Below are 21,141 nucleotides of genomic sequence, written 5' to 3'. Positions count from 1 at the left end.
CCTTCTACTTAACACATGTACTAAGTTTGTCCGGTTTTACTGACATTTAGTAGACAAAAAAAAAACAAAAAGAAGGATAAACATCACAGTGAAGATAATAATGGGCGATTTGAGCCTGGGGTTTTGTGTATAGTATCCCGATATTTGGGAAAGTGAATGAGATTTATAAAGAATCGAAGGCACACTTTAAATTGACATTGGAAATGATACTTTTCTAAATATCATTCAGGCTAATATTGAGACCTTTAATACTTTCTGGAAAATGATATTCCTTGAATTTGAATTGGTGTTATAAACAAACTATAAATATAATTATATATATGGTTTAATCGTCTGTGAAAATAATGGGGATACACCCCTTCCATCTCATGATTTTCCACTTGGATTTAATTTCCTTTTTGGAGATAATCAGTTATTAAAGAACTGCTCCCATGACCATGACATAGAATACAATTTCCATAAAGACGACAGGAATAGATATTTCAATTTCTAGAATCAGCATAGTCCGTTCACACTTTCCTTGGACAGTGAGGTATCCTTATCTTACCCACAACTCCATCATAAAATGTAATGAATAGAGAATATTTATTATGCGCACCTCCGATTTAAAAATGTTATCTGTCCTTTTTTTTATTCTTTTATTTTCTTTCTTTTGTTTGTTTGTTTGTTTGTTTTTCTTGTTGGTAATTCCATCATAAGAAAACAAGGACATGGCTTTTGAAAAATCATATAGGATGCTTATTATGAAGCAACTCCTCCTACACCACTGAATGGAATTAAAACTTTCACAGATTATTTACTTAACAGTGAAGGTGTTCACGTTCTATCTAAATGGTTTCTGTTTAAGAAATAGGGGTCCATCATATAGAGTTTGATAAGGTTAATATGTGCACACTGTCAAATGGGGAAAAGGATGTATCGATGAAGTGAGCATTGTTTCTAGTTTTGGGGAATTCCTTACTTCCTTCGCTACCTACTGAAAATGATTAAGCGAATGATGCCCAGTTTGGCCAATGATTTGTCCGGCATTAATGAAATATTAAGAGACTTCTTTTAGAAACCAGTAGTTCCTATGATATGGATGGCACATGGTAAATCTAATGCCACGGATATTTTTGTTCCAATGTAATGTTAATGTCATTTTTTAAAATCTAAAATGTATGGCTAAGAAAACGATCTTACAGCTACAATTTTGCACAAAATGAAAATGATTTTCAGTGCTTTCTATCTAATTCAATTCTCTTTAACAGTTCATTAAAAAAAAAACAACATTCAACTTTGAGAAAGGATGCATTTGTCATATGAAATAGATGAAAATGTTTTGAAACAAAATTTGTCATGTGCCACCCACTTCCTAGTTTTTGCATGGACGCCCTCCTAAGTGATGCACTGCCAATTGCTTAAATGGAAAACTACATTTGGATTTTGCGTATTTTATTGTACTGAAGATCTATGCAAAATGCATTGATCCGTTCTTAAGTTATTGTCTGGACACAGGAAACAAAGGGACACACAACTTTTTAGAGGGTATCCACATTGTATGGCAGGGTGTAAGAAACAAATATTATTTATTTTATATATATTTTATATATCCTGCTTTGCAGAAGAAAAAAATCAGAGATCAAGACATTTACTGAACAAAGGTTATACATTTTTAAATGTATTCTATATATTATGATATGATGATTAATACCTTAACTCACTAAAGCATATAACAAGAATGGAAATCTTAAATAAAAAAAAATAACATACCTAAAACATAAACAATGTTAAAAACGTACAATTCAGAAGAATTACAAAAAAGTAGAGAAAAGCATGCTGAAAAAATACAACACTTAAGATGATACATATAAATGAAATCAATTTATTTGAGCAATAATCAAGAAAATAATATGCCAAACTAAACAAGTATGTAACGTTAAAAAAAAAACAATGATAAACCTAACTGAGACATTACAAATTGGGATATTAACAAATGGCATGAACACTTAATTATGCTTTATTTTCTTTAACTCTAAGTATTTTTTTAATAAACTAAAATCGCTCATCACTCATTTGTGCAATGGTTCGTTTACTCATTAAAATTAAAAATAAATTGATTTATAATTGATTTGTTCAGTATGTTGTCAGATCAGACAGTAAGTGTAACCTTAGTTTCTTCTAACTCATCAATTGAACTCTCATAAATAATTCTTCACATTTTATGTGGTTTAAAGAAATAACACTATAATATTGCAAAATTTTAAATTCAATCACAGTTTAAAAAAAGATCTGCTCTAAGGGTGTTCATTAAACACCTTGCCCTTTGGTTAGTATAACTCAAAAAACGTAAGAAATCTGAAATCTCAATGGAACATGAGAGCAGGGATTTTCATAGGAATTCCTTTTTTTTTCTTTTTTTGGCCCAACTTTAGCTCCCAATATACTAAAAATGCTAAGCACTATAAAAATAGTTTAATAAAGAATAAGTAAAAAAGAATTATGCAAATCATATGGAAAATAAGCTTTCTACATCAATTTTAATGATCATTCACTCCACTTTAAAAAGCTAACTGCCTCTAGCAACAACTTACAATGCATCAAAACTTCATGAAATGCATTTAACTACTACTACAATCATTGCTTGCAAAAAAAAAAACAACTAATGACCACAACAACAACAATATCTGTATATAAATACATTTAATCACTAATTCTATTTATAGTCTGGATAGTGAATCATTAGTCATGGTGGTATTTATAAAGTATCTGAGGTAAAGGAATGATTGAAGAGGAAAAGTGTTTCAAATTTATATGAGATTACATTAAGAGTTGCAACAGGGTTGGGAGGTCTGTATTCATTCCTAAATATGTTTAAGCAAAGGATCAAGTGGCTGATAAAGGAATGTGTCTCCAAGCACTAAGTTTTAACATTGTAATATGAAATAAATTGGTTTAAAATTTAGGCATTGGTTAATAATAACCTCCTAAAATCACACTGCATTTTTCTATTACAGCTCATTTCTCAGAGTGCATTCAACTACAACATGATAGAACAGGGATTATAACAAAATGTTAATCTACTACTATTATTATGTATTTATAACAACAATTGCAAACTTTGTTTAACAAACAATCATCCGTTTATCACTATCTACCTATGATGCTGTGGATATAGCATGTGCATTGTTCATTAATTCTGACAATTTCGCACATTTTCAGTTTAACGAAAACATTTTTGTTACACAGACACAGATAATTATCAGTCAATTAAAATTAAACAAAAAATTCATAAGAATAGTTCAATTTTTTCTATTATATCTTAGTTGAAAATCGATCAATCAGAGAATTTTTTTTATAAAACCAGCACCACATCTGATAAAAATATATTGTATTATTTTTACAACATTAGGAGTGCATGAAAACTATACATAACTTTCTTTACACACATACCGATAGTATGAATTATGATTAAGTTTTGTAGTGTACAAAAAATGGAAACACAAGGAAATATTGTAAGAGTCCTTATTGTACTGGAAAACAAAATTGAATGAGCTGCCCATGTGGAGCCTCAAATACAGGTTTGCAGTACAATATAGAACTATCAAATACAGCTGACATAGAAAATAAAAATAAAGGAGTTGGGCCATCTTATATTTGTGAGAATTGAGTAAAGTTGACATTTCATTATGTAAAACCAACTTTTTGAAAGTCCAATTAGAAATCTATATTGTTTTGGGCAGTAGATATAATCACTTCCTCGTTGGTTTGAAAATACTGCTGTATAATAGTAAATAGCACTTACACTCCGTTCCAAAAATAACCCAACATCAATAAAATTCAACATTTTTTTTTCATTAGTAAACAAATCTTTGACAGAACGTGATTCAAGCATGTCAAAACCCCACTATATTAAGTTTATTTCTTGTTCAGAAGCAGTACCGGTGCTTGATCACCTAACCAGTCTTAGTTTTTCATTTGGTTGTTGCACTTTTGAGATAAAAATTATATAGATTGTATATGAAATTTGCACTTTGCAAGAGTTATCATTCTTGATTTGGCTTCATTTGGTTGATTTTAGTTGGAGATAAATGTATGATTTTCTAAAAAGTGCAAATCAGAATGTAGAATAGGTTGTTATGTGAAGGTATAGCATATGTAGACTTAAAAAGCATTGTTTGTTTGGTGGGTTTTTCTTGACCATGACTTGCATTACTATTGGCAGTGTCTGACTTTCGTGTGGACTGGTACTTAAAAAGTTGAAAAAAATAACAGTAACGACAAAAACATATTCCAATAAAAATAAATCAAAAATATATGTTATATACATGTACATAAACATATATAGATAAAATATACTGTAACAATTCTCTTACAGATTACTCTCTTCTTCTAATTGGGATTTTGGCATGCTGTGTGTTGCTATACGCTGAGCATAATATTCAATCACAGAACACAAAATACAACTGGCCATATTATGGAGAAAAGAACTAGTCCAAGAAAAACATATTAATAGTGTTGACTTATGTTTTAATAATGTGCCTTAGCTTTAATCCCAATAATTAAAACTGGCATTCATGAATGAATTAAACAGAATGTTATACATTCCAAAAATTAAAACATAGTTTGTTTTAGAATGACAAAATGGAAAAGTTATTCCATGATGAATTTACATTCTCTTCAAAAGTTCAACTTCTGTATGTAAAAGGTGGATTTAATTAAATGTTAAGAGAAAACAAAAAGGTTGCAGTATGAATTAAAGCATTTTCTACAGTAGGATATGTAATAGGTAAAATCAAACTGCAGAGAATTGAAATGCATCATATATTTATCTGACAAAAAACCTGGGATCAAAAGACTATAAAAAGTAAATTTCAAAACAAAGAAAAATGTTAATGAAAGGCACTGCAAAACTTTAATTAAATCTGATATGTTATTCTTTATCATGAAATCTTCGGAATTTGTCTATGGTTCACTCAAAAGTTAAGTACTTCTGAGACTTAACGTGTGTCTTGTTTCAGGGGGAAACAAAAATGTACAATGATTTTCATATAATATTAAGGTATCTGAACATAACCCTGCATCTCGGTTGTGGCGCAATGTAGAAACTACCACGAAACACTGTATAGAGCTTATAAACAGTACATTTCTCAACACCCTAACTATCAACATATTTTAAAAGAAAGTCTTCATCTTTATCAAAAGCTAAGTTGTGGAAAAAACAGGACTGACCTTTAACTCCTGAGAAGCCAGTGTCTTTTTGTACCCTTCTGATAAGGTCAAATGCCTTATTAGCTAGCTCTTCTTCTAATATGTTTGTCCCTAATTTTGCAGAGACCAGCTCTATCATTTTATATAACTCAGACTGAAGTTCTCGATTGTTACTGCCTTCATTCTGCAGTCCAGCCAGGATGTTCAAATACCATTTATAATCACCTGGTGTACTTAAACCAAGTAATGCTTCTCTTTTGCTTACTCTTTGATTCACATCAACTAGAACATCCAGAATATGGACTTCATCTTCAGAACTTCTTTCTAGTATAACATCATATAAAGTTCTAATGAGCCATCCTCCAGCAAGTGGGTCATAATGCTTACTGTATGTATATTTTCCTGAAATGAAATAAATTCTTTAAAATTACATAATTAGGTAGCACTCCAGCTAAGAATCATGTAAAATGTGGTGCATAGTGGGAAAGCCTACATATTCTTATTTTTGTCATTTTATTTAAAATGCCTAAGAAAACAGAATATAACATGTTGTTTTTCATAAAACCCATGTTTATCAGAGATATTAACACCAAATCTACCATAAAACCCTTGTTAATCAGAGATATTAACACCAAATCTACCATAAAACCCTTGTTAATCAGAGATATTAACACCAAATATACCATAAAACCCATGTTCATCAGAGATATTAACACCAAATACCATAAAACCCATGTTTATCAGATATATCAACACCCAATCTACCATAAAACCTGTATTCATCAGAGATATTTACACCCAATCTACCATAATCCTGTATTCATCAGAGATATTAACACCCAATCTACCATAAAACCCATGTTTATCAGAGATATCAACACCAAATCTACCATAAAACCTGTATTCATCAGAGATATTTACACCCAATCTACGATAAAACCCATGTTGATCAGAGATATTAACACCAAATCTACCATAAAACCTGTATTCATCAGATATTTACACCCAATCTACCATAAAACCCATGTTTATCAGAGATATTTACACCCAATCTACGATAAAACCCTTGTTAATCAGAGATATTAACACCCAATCTACCATAAAACCCATGTTCATCAGAGATATTTACACCCAATCTACCATAAAACCCATGTTTATCAGAGATATCTACACCAAATCTACCATAAAACCTGTATTCATCAAAGATATTAACAACAAATCTACCACAATCCTGTATTCATCAGAGATATTTACACCCAATCTACCATAAAACCCATGTTCATCAGAGATATCTACACCCAATCTACCATAAAACCTGTATTCATCAGAGATATTTACACCCAATCTACGATAAAACCCATGTTGATCAGATATATTTACACCCAATCTACCATAAAACCCATGTTTATCAGAGATATCAACACCAAATCTACCATAAAACCCATGTTCATCAGAGATATTTACACCCATTCTACCATAAAACCATTATTTATCAGATATATTAACACCAAATCTACCATAAAACCCTTGTTAATCAGAGATATTAACACCAAATCTACCATAAAACCCAAGTTCATCAGAGATATCTACACCCAATCTACCATAAAACCCATGTTTAGCAGAGATATTAACACCAAATCTACCATAAAATCTGTATTCATCAGAGAAATTTACACCCATTCTACCATAAAACCCTTATTTATCAGATATATTAACACCAAATTTACCATAAAACCCTTGTTAATCAGAGATATTAACACCAAATCTACCATAAAACCCATGTTTATCAGAGATATTAACACCAAATATACCATAAAACCCATGTTCATCAGAGATATTAACACCCAATCTACCATAAAACCTGTGTTCATCAGAGATATTTACACCCAATTTACCATAAAACCCATGTTCATCAGAGATATTAACACCAAATCTACCATAAAACCTGTATTCATCAGAGATATTTACACCCAATCTACCATAAAACCTGTATTCATCAGAGATATTTACACCCAATCTACCATAAAACCCTTGTTAATCAGAGATATTAACACCAAATCTACCATAAAACCTGTATTCATCAGAGATATTAACACCAAATCTACCATAAAACCCATGTTCATCAGAGATATTAAAACCCAATCTACCATAAAACCCTTGTTTATCAGAGATATCAACACCAAATCTACCATAAAACCTGTATTCTTCAGATATATTTACACCCAATCTACCATAATCCTGTATTCATCAGAGATATTAACACCAAATCTACCATAAAACCATACAAAAGCATTCAAGATGGGTCCACATGATGAGTCAACGGATTTGATTGAAATTCCGTTTTTATCATAACATGGATATGAGCATTAAAAATCCAGAGTTTTTTTGGGTTTTTTGTGCTCTTTGTATATATGTTACATTGAAATTTAAAGAATGACTTTTTCTGCTTATTTTGTTGAAATATGACATACTTTGATCCCATAATTGTGTAATGAAAATTGTATTTTCACTTGACATGTATTATTCTATACAATCAGTAGGAACTATTCTTCAATATTCAACCAAAAAAATTTCCATCTGATAATCCTGTTTCCAGAACATGTCTAAATTCACTGATAAGAATTTGTCTAAGTGACCATTTTCATGTAGTGGTAGATAATTGAAATGTCACAATCACAAAAGCATAATTTACTTGACATCAAGGATGCTGTGTCCAATAGTTTTCACCTTGTATGTCTGTCTGTTCAATTGTCTGTCTGTGCTTGAAATTTTTTTGTAGATAAAAATATAAAAAAAAACAAGACACAGTACAAATATGGAAGTTTACACATATGTTAAGAATGTACATTGTACATATCAATTTCTAATTTAGAAAAAAAAGGTTTGTTTTTATCAAAATGAAATGGGCTTCATTTCTCCTCTTTCATTTGTGTATTTGTTTGTTAGTTGAATTTAACTTAAATCCAACTACTAGCCATATCTGCAATGGAAATTGGCACTTCATGATAACTAGATACCAGGAAGACCAAACCCGACTACTTTGGTGTACATAGGCAATCTATTGTCTGCTTTAAATTTGGTCGTGCCTGCAAAGAAAGTTACAGAAAGCAAGACTTGGAATTTGCATTTCTGGTGATGGTGATGACAGAGGTGTCATCCATAAACTTAACATTAAGTTTTCTAACAACTTCATTGAAACATGAACCCTTTTTATTAGGTCAATGATATTTAGTGATTTGTTTGATTTGTATTTTGTGTTATGAAGAAATGATGTGTTTTTTTAGCGTTGTCTGAAAAACGCAAAATTTCATCATTTTCATGTCTGTGTTAGATATACAAGAACATGAGTGCCCACTTTCTCCATTCATTCTTAAATTAGTCTGTAGTATACTTTAATTTTGCAATGTGGTTTTATCTGCTGTCAACAATGGAGATTTTGTCATCCTTTTGAAATGTGTAGTATTTTCAGCATTTCCCCCCCAAAAAAAATTTGATTATTTCCCTTTGCTAAACTACTCCTTAGATTCTATTCTTAATTTTAATTATGTGTTATATCTATTTTACAATCAAACTTATTGATAATGAAAGGTTTATGCACTTGCATTGTCAAAAAACCTGAAAATTTGATTTGCTGATCTCAAAAACTGGTTCCCTGTCTCATAAACTCCATTGCTCCTTACAGAGAAAGATTTTAAGAGAAACATTTTTGGTGAATTCTTATATAACTAAAGTTTCAACTAGATATCATTGAGATGTGAGCCATCTCTGTGGGCCCTGTTGTCAATAACATGTGGTAAATAAGCTGATATGAAGCATTATTTGAAGTTATTAAATAGTCTAGTTATGTGCGATTTTATTCTAAGATTTTTTAGTGATTTTTTTATTTTACCTTGACCTTTAACCAAGGAAGTTGTACATACATTATGACACACCCTCTGGTGTTGGTTAATATACGTGTCAAGCATAAACTTTGAAATCAAAACGGTTCTCAAGATATAGAGCGGACACAATCTTTACCACAGGACATGGGGTTGTCAACTGAAACCTAAGTTTTTTACCTTGACCTTGACCTTTGACTTAGGAAGTTGTACATACATTATGACACACCCTCTGGTGTTGGTTAATATATGTGTCAAGTATAAACTTTGAAATCATCTTGGTTCTCAAAATATAGAGCAGACACCATCTTTACCACAGGACATGGGGTTGCAAACTGAAACCAAAGTTTTTTTACCGTTATCTTTGACCTAAGAAGTTGTACATAAATTATGACACACTCTCTGGTGTTGGTTAATATACATGTTAAGTATAAAGTATGAAATCATAACAGTTCTCAAGATATAGAGCGGACACGAATTTGTTACTTATGGATGGATGGACGGACAGACTGATCACTATAGGGTGACCCACCTAAGGCGGGGCCCTAATAATCACCAAGTTTCAACCTGATTTGAAGACCCCCTTGTAGCACATAATGCATGGTTCTATGGTGGATTGGGTGTTAATTATATAAAATTCAAAATTAAGGGAGATAACTCTGTACATACTCTAAATTACAGTGGAATCCACAGGATTTTCAATTTTAATTATCTCCTAATAGCAGACTGATTGGAATGAATAATTATAGATTTCATGATATATTAAGCAACTTAATAACAAAAAAAAGAGGCTCCCAAGAGCCTGAATCGCTCACCTGGTTAAATTTTATCTTTCAATGGCAATAAATTTAACAAGAAGTTTACTAATAATTTTGACCCAAGAAGACTTTGGTTGGACTTATCATAAGAATCAATACATGGCTTAACAGATAAAAATGATATAAATAGATCTCACCATGCTGAACACTTTACCCTAAGTCAGAATTTGGATAAACCTAATGGTTTGGAGATATATAATTGAAACTCTACAGTCTGACCCCTATGTTCTATCTTTAGTAATGGTGGCCATGTTTTTTGATAGATCAAAAATCTATATATAACTTTCAAGCAAGATACCCCAAGGACATTCATACAAAGTTTGGTTCCAGTTGGTCAAATAGTGTCAGAGAAGATTTTTGAAAGAAATAATATTAAAAATAGCCAAAAAAATGTCACAAAATGGCAACAACTAACTGGCTTTACAGATTAAAACAGAAACTTGAACAAAGATAGATCTCATCATACTGATCACTTTTACCAGTCAGAATTTGGCTAAACCTAACGGTTTTGGAAATATATATGAAAAACTACAGTCTGACCCCAATGTTATATTTTTAGTAACAGCTGCCATGTTTTTCACAGATCAAAAATCTAAACACAACTTTTGTGCACGATACCTCAAGAAACATTTATACTAAGTTTGATACCAATTAGTCAAGTGGGGTCAGAGGAGATTTTTGAAAAATTTTTAATGGACGACTGCGACGACAATGACGGAGATGGACGCCAAGTGATGGCAATAGCTCACATGGCCTTTGGCCAGATGAGCTAATAAAAATGTGTGGCCATCATTGGGGTGTATCACAAATATAATTAGCATGATTCTTAAATAAAACTTATACTAAAGCATTGTACTGTCTAAAAAAAACATGTAAAGGTAGATTCACCTCCTATTTGATTAATCTGATGTAGCCAGGAAATATTTAATAAACTTTTAAATCATATCTAAGTTGTTTGTTTCTTTCGATATTGGTTATAGTCTTGAACAATGTACAAATCTTGTCTAGAAAATTTCCAATTTTTTTTTTCAGGCGTAGAAATATACATATGCATTTTGTATGATTTAAAAACATTTTGTGCCATAAGCAATAAAGAGCTATGCTTTAAGCGCATGATATGCCCATTGCCCCTTTAACTTGTCCTTATGCTTCTAATGAATTTATATGATCAACTAGAAATACTACAAGCCCTGTCAAATACACTCACCTCCTCTCAACACCCCCCCAAAAAAAGTAAATAAAAAATGCAAAAAAAATTAGGCACTATCAAGGCTACCTCAAGTTTAACTAAGTTTGTTGTCTTGATTTTTCACCCATACATTTCTATCTTGTTCAAAACACACTTTTCTGACAAGGTCACCAAGTACGTTTCATATTTATTAGTTAATCATCATAACAAATGGTCCATTTTCAACAATTTTTCAATGAATAAAATTTCCTTGGCCGTTTCCACCTTTTTTTAAAGAGTAAAAAGTTCATAACACTGAAATGTAAAATTTTACATTTACATAAATCAGAAGGGAGCTTACTTCAATAGATATGAACAATTCACTGAAGTTTCATAAAAGTAGGTGAAAGTGCTTTTGAGTAATTGTACGAAAACTTGAAAATCGCCTTTTTTTAAGAACAAAAATTCATAACATGAAAAAACAATAAATCTGAAATTAATAAAAATCAAAAGGGAGCTTCCATATCAATGAGTATAACAAGTCACCAAAGTTTAATAAAAGTTGGTGAAAGGGTTTTTGAGTACTTGTCTGAAAACTTGAAAATCCCCCTTTTTCAAGTTACAAAATTCATTACACTGAAACAAAAAATCTGAAAATTATAAAAATCGAAAGGGAGCTTACGTCAATAGATATGAACAATTCACCAAAGTTTCATAAAAGTTTGTGAAAGTGTTTTTGAGTTATTGTCCAAGGTGTGGTCAACAGACAGACGGATGGACATTGGTACACCAAAATACGTCCCTTCTTAGATAGGCGTATAAAAAAATAAACAAAATTGAGAATCAAAAGACAAGTACCAGTACAATGTACATTTATGAGCTGACTGTTGAATAAGGAAGACCTAATTACTTTTCTAATTTTTCACAAAGATGACCTTGAAAAGCATACTGTGAAATTTCAATTTTTAAAAATCTCTCCAAAAATTAATTTGCTTTTATTCCCAAAATTTGCCTAAGAAATTAATTTCCTAAATAGATGCATTTAATCAAATTGAACTTTTCCAAAAATTTTATTGGGTTAAAATCACTGCTCTTCATTGTTTATAAATATAAAATAATATTGATGAGAGTCCTTAGATACAGACAGATATGAATGTAAATATGTTAAATAGAACATGTTTAACACATCTAATGCTTCTTGACACATTTTGCAAAAACTTAATTTCTGAAAAGAAAATTTAACTAAACATCTTAATTTCAAGGCCAAAAATTGAAAAAAGGACATTTCAAATCTTCATTCATTTTTAAGTCCAAATCTTTATTTTGTTTGCAGCAATGATAGAATTTATTATAAAGTTGAATTGCCTGAAACATATTTAATTTTAAAAGATATTTTAATTGATATACAGAAATTATATATTGACTACATTCTGTGAATTGTTCAGAAATAGCAGGAAAGTTCAGGACAAAAACCAGTGACATGAGGCACTTTGATCCCCCGTGTCATTTGTTAGTAATGATTTTTTTGTAAATCAAATATGTCTGTAAGACACTAATGATGCCCCCACTTGCTAGATTTGCCAAATTAAGAACATGTTTATTTTTGTATGAATACATGGTTTGCAGATCAGAAATCCTTCCAAAACTTGTGATACTCATGGTCTGGGGATCAATTTGGGGATCAGAAATTCCTAAATATACGCATATCTACATATTGTATCCTGACCATGTAGTGTCATGAAATTCTGTTTGGTACTGTCAGACTAGTTGCTATGAGAAAAAGAATAACCAATGGACGGACTAACGGACAAATAAAAAATGCTAATACCCCCAAAAACAATTCCCCAACTTTGTTGCTAGGGATACATTTCTGACAAAAAATTACAAAGTCTTAACTATCACCCAGTTCTGAAATATTCCAAAGTCCAACTATCACCCAATTCCGTAATATTTCATAAAAATCAAGATCCTATGACCTTGCACACCATCATTATGTGTAGAAACATCCTGCATAGTTCAAACACTACAGCAGTTTACTTATCACAGAACCTTCACCTGACATTGAAGCAGACATTGAAGCAGTTTACTTATCACAGAACCTTCACCTGACATTGAAGCAGTTTACTTATCACCAAATGTTTACCTCAAATTAAGCAGTGTACTTATCACTTATCACAGCAAAAAAAAACTTTCACCGAATCCACACCTGACACTGAAGCAGAGAAACATCATGGAATCCTTACTTGACACTGATGCAAAAACCTTTCAATGAATCCACACCTGACACTAAAACAAAAAACTTATTAGTGGATCCTCAACTGACACTGAAGCAAAAAAATCATTATCAAATCTTACCTGACACTGCGGCAAAACCCTTTCAACAAATCCACATTTGACACTTAAACAAAAACTTATCACTAGATCCTCATTTGACACTGAAGTAAAAACTTATCTGTCATTGAATCCTTACCTGACAGTGAAGAAAAACCTTTCAACTAATCCACACCTGACACTAAAACAAAAACTGATCACTGGATTTTCACCTGACAATGGAGTAAAAACTAATTTATCATCGAATCCTTACCTGACATTGAAGCAAAAACTACTACAGCATCATCACAATGCGGAACTGCGGTAACAGGAATAAACTCTGCTATAATCGTTGATTCTTCATTTTCAGCCAACTCTGGAATAGTTTCCATGTCTCGTGAAGGAGTTTCCATAGGAGGATGGAGAGGATCAGAAGAATGTTCCTCTTCCTCCTCAGGAGGTGGCATATATCCTCTGGCACCAGAGAGACTTGTACTTGTATCTGTTGATTGTTCTGTTGATGTGACACCCACCTTGACTCCTATATCCAAGTTTTTAACATCACTTTGGTTTCTGCTTCTACAAGCCTGCAATTAAATGTATTAAGTTTAACTGCAATACTTACATGTAATAATACATTTGTACATCCATGTATGAATCAGGACAGCTGCGATACACAAGGTAGCTTTTGTGGATGTATTCCTTGCTTTTAAAAATTGACTTGAAACTCTCAATATAAATCAATAAATATTGATGAAGTAAGATATTTTTTACTGGTTTTACTGAAAAAAAAATGGTTTGAAAAATGTTCTACGTGTAACTGCTGTCAATTTGAAAATAAACAAATCATTGCCATAACAACCAGCAGAGAAGGTTTCAGACTGTTAGTTTGGAGATAAAATAGTTTTTATTCATTAATTATGGACATTTGCCTTTAGCCTTACATGTATCATGGCTGTTTGACAATGTAAATAATGCATGTAATGGAAGGCTTAATTTGACAACTACAGAAAAATAGTTTCGTGTACATGAAATAGTTACTTGGATAGATAATCTAAAATACAGGTAAAAGGCCATAAACTAGAGATAACATAACTTTTTTGAGGAATTTCAGGGCAATTATAATGTCATGTGTATATAGAGCAATAAGTACATACAGAAAAAAATTAAAAATTAACTTACAGGGAAATAACTATAACACCCAAATCAGAATATCTCTCCAGAGTTCTCCCCAGGCCCTTAAAGCACTGCGCTTCACAGTGCTATCAAGATTAAGCGCTGCACTATCAAGAACAGTACTGTGCTGTCTTTTGCAGCGCTGTCCTATAAACTTAAATTTGAGGATTAAAAATCAATTACGACAGAAAACGTGTGTGCCCGAGGTAATTTACGGCATCCTACAAGGTAATTAGCAGTAAACTCGCTATGTCAGTTGATCACCACGTGACCGCACAGATGTCTGTAGCCTATGACATTGCTGACCAGATTCTTTATCAGTCATCCCACCTGGCCACAAATTAATTTTAATGAAGGCGTCAATCAGATATTAATATCTGATACTGAACCAATCAAACCTGACTGTGGTAAATATTCACTCAACCCTGGCCAAATGCACGTGGCTATTTATAAATGCAAAGTTGAATAATGCAAAATCACAAAATGTTTTCAATATTAAGAAGCTGATTTACCTTATAAAAGAACATGTTAAATTCCCAAACAATATGCATTCCATCAGATACTTCCAAAACATTTTGAAAAGAAAACGGAAATTGCCGTATTTAAACTATATTGTTTACATTGCCATTATTGTTGTGTATCAAGAGCACGTTTTTGGCGGGAAAATTTGTTAAGAAGTAGATTGTAAAATCCCCCAAGTCTAAAAATAATACAACAGGTGTGGGGATTTTTTTTTTTTTTTGTTGTAAATCTTGATATGGGGTTTTTGTCGTGAATAAACTACATATAAACATAATATATAAAAGCAAACCAAAACAACCAGTGTGTCAACTTTAAATAACAACAATAAGATTTATCTTTTTTTCCTGTTTTTCTACACGCTACTTCCTAAAAATTTTTGGAAACATGAATATTAAGACCAGAGTCTTTTACATGTAACTGACTAGATAATATTCTAAATAAATAGATATATTGAAAGTTACTAAGACTAGAAAAAGAGTTTAATAGAGATTGCTCTTAAGCAAATGAATATCATATTCAAATGAGCCATTGAAGCCCCAAATAACAAATTCTAATTTCCAAGGGTCTGCTGTCAGCAAACATTTGAAGAACACTGGGTGTGTATGAATTAAAGGAAATATGAAGAATTACTTAAGTTACCATAATTTGATAGAATATCTTAAATTTTTCTGTTAATTTAAAAAGGAAAAATAAAAAATGGTATTAAAGTTATAATTACTGCAAAAGAAGAAAAAAAGGTAAAATATTTACCTACAAATAATTCATATAAACATAAACAGCGATGTACAGATGAACATTTTTAATGCACTGATCAATCTTTATATAATACATTAAATACAAAGTGCACGTTTCGACACGAGACATATTAACGTTGCTTATTTGGTATAACTTAGTCAACTTTTAGGCCAAGACCTCATTTAGCGAACCAATTTTTTATGACTTATTGGGTTCATCTCAAATTCATCATTTAACAATTGTTTGTTTAATTTTGGAAATAAATAACTGTAATCTTAAAATATGAATTGTGACTGACCTGCTCAGTGTTGATCTAATTAACTTTTACTTTGACCTTGGAGGTAACAATGTGGGCTGAGCTTATTTGTTTATGTTTAAAATGTGATATTTTCATGCGCCGTCAATGGAAAATTTAAGTTTGAATTTTTTAATAATTAAATTTATGAAAAGATTAAATTTTTATTTATTTTATGTTTAAAAATTAAATTATAATGAATGTTTCCAATATTTGAACAGGTCATACAATATAACCTGGTTTGGGGCAGTTTACGCTTTACGTAGACCGCTCCGCAAAGCAGTCTATTGAGTGTAAACTGCCACAAACCAGATTATTATGAAATAACCTGTTCAAATATTGGAAACAATTCTTAAATGAAAAAATGCAGAATTCATATAACAGAAGGAGTAACAATGACAGAGATGTAATGTGTAACATCCCTACATTTGTCCTTTGCAGGCATTAGCCTCTGACTGTGTACTGCCTTAATAGTTATAAAGTTTGGTCAAAAGTTTAAACAAATGTTTGAGGGAAGGTATGAAACATAACAGTACTTATTGCTGGATTGTGTGCTCTTTAAACAGTATTATAGTCACTGATTTTTCAATTTATTCACTTGAACCAACTGCTCACCCAGGTTTTATTTCATGATGAATTCTATTCCTACCTTTATATCTACATTTTGTCAACCCTTCGAAATAAAAACCAGATGGTTTGTCTCCTTTAAGTAGACTTTGACGTACCTGTATAATGAAAATCTTCATTTTGTCTTTAAGTTCTGATTCTAATTTTGTAGATATTTCTTCCATTAGTTGTTGTGTTTGATACTGCCCATCTCTGGTGTAGAAATAGTGGTTAAATACATGTCCTGCACCATGTTTTTCTTCTTTTTCTTCACCACTTGTGCTTAAGGCAAATAAGAAGTACTGGTATTTTTCACCTTTCATTTTTTCTTTTACTGAAAAGGTGCATATAGTCATACATTTTATATGTATAGATGTCAGCATATTTGTGATGCATCAACAAGAGGCTCTAAGGTATGTAATCAATGTTACTGCAACATAAAAATTAATACAGCTTTTATCACTTTTATTATAAAATAGGCTTCAGTGGCAAATCTGAGCATCACTGTAGCTCAAGAAGCCAACTGAACCACAACAAAAGTAAACCATATGTAGATATTACAGCCGACAGATTTCTGCTTCCATGGTACTTGGAAATTAGGCCAAACATAACAAAAAACTTGTCTTTCAACCAAAACAAAACTAAATAGATAGTTTAATTCTTCAACTTAGCATTTCTGCTATGTTTGACTACTAGTCAGGTATCTTTTTTTGTTTACAATGTGCAATATAATATGGACAAAAATGCATAAATCAGTTTTCAGTTTTCTGACCAACAGGGACTTGAAAACTTGTTAAATGCAGTAAATTAATAAACTTACTATTTTCACAAAATTTGTCCTTGTAATACTTGCTCGTTTTATCAGACAAGGGCAAAATATCACAATCATACTTCTTTAAGACTTCCTCTAACATAATTCTATCGTCTTCAGCACTTGGTCTTTCTTTTAGATTAAAGTTACTTGAAAATTTACAATGGGAACTAATAACTGCAAAACCCTTCCGTGTGTTTCCCTTCCCTTTAGTAGATACTTCTACAGTTGGACAGCTGTCATAAAAATTTAAAAAAAAAGCCTACAAATTATAAAGAAACTAAAAAAATGAACTAATGATGCAATTTTGAAACATACTCCATTTATGATGTATACATATTATTTTATACGAAATAATTATTTGTATGAAAATATTGTGCAAGTAATTATTTGTATGAAAATATTGTGCAAGTAATTACTTGTATGATGGACATCACTTACTTGTACAAGGACATAAATTCACAGTTCTGGTTTACTTTCTTGTTTTATTTCTCTTCTAGGAAAAGACCATGGCTATTTACATGTAGAAAAACACCTAGTAACGCTTGATATCCTTTTTAAAAAAGTATGTTGTTGTAGCAGCATCAGATGTTAAAATGTCACTTTGTATAAATGTATTTAAAATAAAATAAGATTTTGCTAAACCTAAAAATTTGAAAATACATACTATTATTGGTCTTTTGATAAGATTACCACTAAAATCGACTTACACAATACTTGTTATAGTACAACAGATGTAAGGATGGCCAATGAACAGTGCTGGCCTTTAGCCAATAGCCCAAAGCCCAGTCTAGTAGAAATTGATTCGGGCAAGTGAAATGTACTTTTCTTGTTTTTGGCTAATTTGATCCTATACAGTTCGTTATTATTCAGGCTAGTTGTTGAGAATTTTGGAGGAAAGGACTGAATGAAACAATGAAATTATTAGATGATAATTGATCTACAACTATAAGCTCGCGCTTGAATCCCTCATCTGGGTTAATAAGATACATTCTATTTTTTGTAAAAGCAGCCATGTTTTTTTGTTCATGGATGAAAAATCCCATCATTCATTTTGTTAGGATAAACTAACAATAATCTTATCAACTTGCATTAAATTCTGTCCATTAGTTTCAAAGGAAAAGACTTCAAAAAATAATAAAATAAAAAATAAGCCAAAATAGACGTTCAATATCAAAAAGGGCATTTACTCCAATATGGGTTAACAAATTTTCATGAAAATTTGACCTCAGAAGATCTCATCATACCAAAATATATTTCTATGTTCTCTGATATTGTTGGTAGGGAAGCAGGAAATAGACATTTTTTTGGTCTGTAAGTTTGACATTTTATTTGAGGTCACATAGAAGACAAATGATGTTACAACCCTTATGTGATTTGTCCAAATAAAACTGTTATCATTGTCTTAAAGTGCATGAACATTTTGTAACATATTTCTACTTGAACAAGACATACCACTCTTTGTCTGTATTTCTGCCAGTACATGTATGTTTAGTTTTCGAACCATTATCTCCACTGTCTTGACATGGTGAATTCCCTACAGAGCCATCGAGTTCTGCACAAATAACAAGAAAATCCTTTGTTATATGAAATTAAGGTTATCAAATACAATAATCTGGGTATTGTTTATAGTATACGTGTACAAATACAATGTAGCAATATAACAGTCTTCTATCCCTTGCAAAATGAAAATGAAAGGTTAATAACTGTGACAATCAACCTGTTCAATCAGAATCTCAATTCAAACATAATAATTTATCTTGGAATATGATCTGACAAATTAGGAATACAGCGAAACCAGCCTCCTTTAATTGGTTTGGTTTAGACAGGTGTTTTATTTACCAAGGTTCATTTAAATTTCAACCATCACGATGAACCCTGCTGATTAAATATTAAATGTTTGTTTGACAAAATCAATTCAATATTTTTCTTAGTTCATGTTTGACATTAATCAGATATAATCATCTTTTCATCATTTTATATACTTGAAATTTCTGAAGACAAATGAAGAAAATCACTTTAATAACTCCACTTTGATAAATATTCAAAGGAATAGTGATGGCAAGTTGAATTACTGAACTCGAAGAATATTTAAGTTTTCTTAAATTTCTTTTGTTTTTTCTTTAAATATCATGTAAGAATTTTTTAAATTGCTGGTTCAAATATTGGATATAAATGACATTGGATTGGTTTATGATCCAATAAACTTCTTGGTTTATACATGTATCAAAAATAATAAATAACAGTATATATGTAAGCAACTCACGAAGAGTTTTATGACATGCTTGTCTGGACCATATCACTAAATAGAAACCTTAGTACAACTTCACAGATCAGTTCAGTTTAACTCAAGTTACTGCATACATAAAGTTAAATTTCAAGGCTGATGACAAGGACACTGCACACAACCATAAATGCCATACCATATACATGCACATTTACATACAAAACCTGATATTTTGCAGAACATTTTATTTATGAGCACCCAACTGGTACACGTTTCTAAAAAGTACATTTTTATGTTGTGAAATGTAGGTATACATTTGTAAATGAAGTTGAAAAACTAGAAGAAAAACACGGGGACCATGATCACAACATACCTCCCACAGCACGGGGACCATGATCACGGCATACCTCCCACAGCACAGGGACCATGATCACGGCATACCTCCCACAGCACAGGGACCATGATCACAGCATACCTCCCACAGCACAGGGACCATGATCACGGCATACCTCCCACAGCACAGGGACCATGATCACGGTATACCTCCCACAGCACAGGGACCATGATCACAGCATACCTCCCACAGCACAGGGACCATGATCACGGCATACCTCCCACAGCACGGGGACCATGATCACAGCATACCTCCCACAGCACGGGGACAATGATCACGGCATACCTCCCACAGCACAGGGACCATGATCACGGCATACCTCCCACAGCACAGGGACCATGATCACGGCATATCTCCCACAGCACAGGGACCATGATCACGGCATACCTCCCACAGCACAGGGACCATGATCACGGCATACCTCCCACAGCACGGGGACCATGATCACGGCATACCTCCCACAGCACAGGGACCATGATCACGGCATACCTCCCACAGCACAGGGACCATGGTCACGGCATACCTCCCACAGTACAGCGACCATGCTCACGGCATACCTCCCACAGCACAGGGACCATGATCACAGCATACCTCCCACAGTACAGGGACCATGATCACGGCATACCTCCCACGGCACGGGGACCATGATCACAGCATACCTTCCACAGCACGGGGAACATGATCACGGCATACCTCCCACAGCAAGGGGTATAATAGTACATGTAGCTTTACCATTATATACTGCTGTATTATCATTCTTGTTTGTACTGTCATCTGGAGAGCTGTTTACAGGTACATTTAACGCTAATGAACATGATGAACAATATGTCATGCCTTTTTTTTGCCAACTGCCACAATATGTGTCCGAACATTGCACCAAGTCATCTTTGTGATCACTTATATCTACCGGATTACTACAACCTCCACAAAAGTTGGCAGTAGGGTGAAGGTCTGTATTACACTTTGAACATTTCATATCGCCCTTAAAGCAGAAAGTGATATTCATTATAA

The 21,141-nt window shown here is 32.3% G+C and overlaps 1 protein-coding gene across 1 annotated transcript; it reads right to left on the bottom strand.

Moving 5' to 3' along the window:
• Positions 1-1,614: 1,614 nt before the first annotated feature.
• LOC148611140 (uncharacterized) lies at positions 1,615-21,106 on the bottom strand. The gene is made up of 6 exons (XM_088595223.1): positions 20,824-21,106; positions 18,965-19,064; positions 17,519-17,745; positions 16,818-17,032; positions 13,639-13,951; positions 1,615-5,592 (listed from the first exon to the last, which is right to left on the bottom strand). Exons 1-6 carry the CDS (start codon positions 21,104-21,106, stop codon positions 5,138-5,140), a joined length of 1,593 nt encoding a protein of 530 aa, XP_088451349.1. The 3' UTR covers positions 1,615-5,137.
• Positions 21,107-21,141: the final 35 nt, after the last annotated feature.

Source organism: Perna viridis, chromosome 7, assembly GCF_037379345.1.
Source record: "Perna viridis isolate PV_CMFRI_1.1 ecotype Kerala chromosome 7, ASM3737934v1, whole genome shotgun sequence".
NCBI classification, from domain to species: domain Eukaryota; kingdom Metazoa; phylum Mollusca; class Bivalvia; order Mytilida; family Mytilidae; genus Perna; species Perna viridis.
This window is presented reverse-complemented; position numbering and strand designations above follow the sequence as displayed.

What these genes read in the sequence shown, in the direction of transcription:
- LOC148611140 (XM_088595223.1), bottom strand. Translation starts at nt 21,106, where the DNA reads ATGAAATGTTCAAAGTGTAATACAGACCTTCACCCTACTGCCAACTTT. An exon ending in GGACAAATTTTGTGAAAATA is followed by an intron (nt 17,033 to 17,518) that starts GTAAGTTTATTA and finishes GCACCTTTTCAG; the next exon opens with TAAAAGAAAAAATGAAAGGT. An exon ending in AGTTTTTGCTTCAATGTCAG is followed by an intron (nt 5,593 to 13,638) that starts GTAAGGATTCGA and finishes ATTTCATTTCAG; the next exon opens with GAAAATATACATACAGTAAG.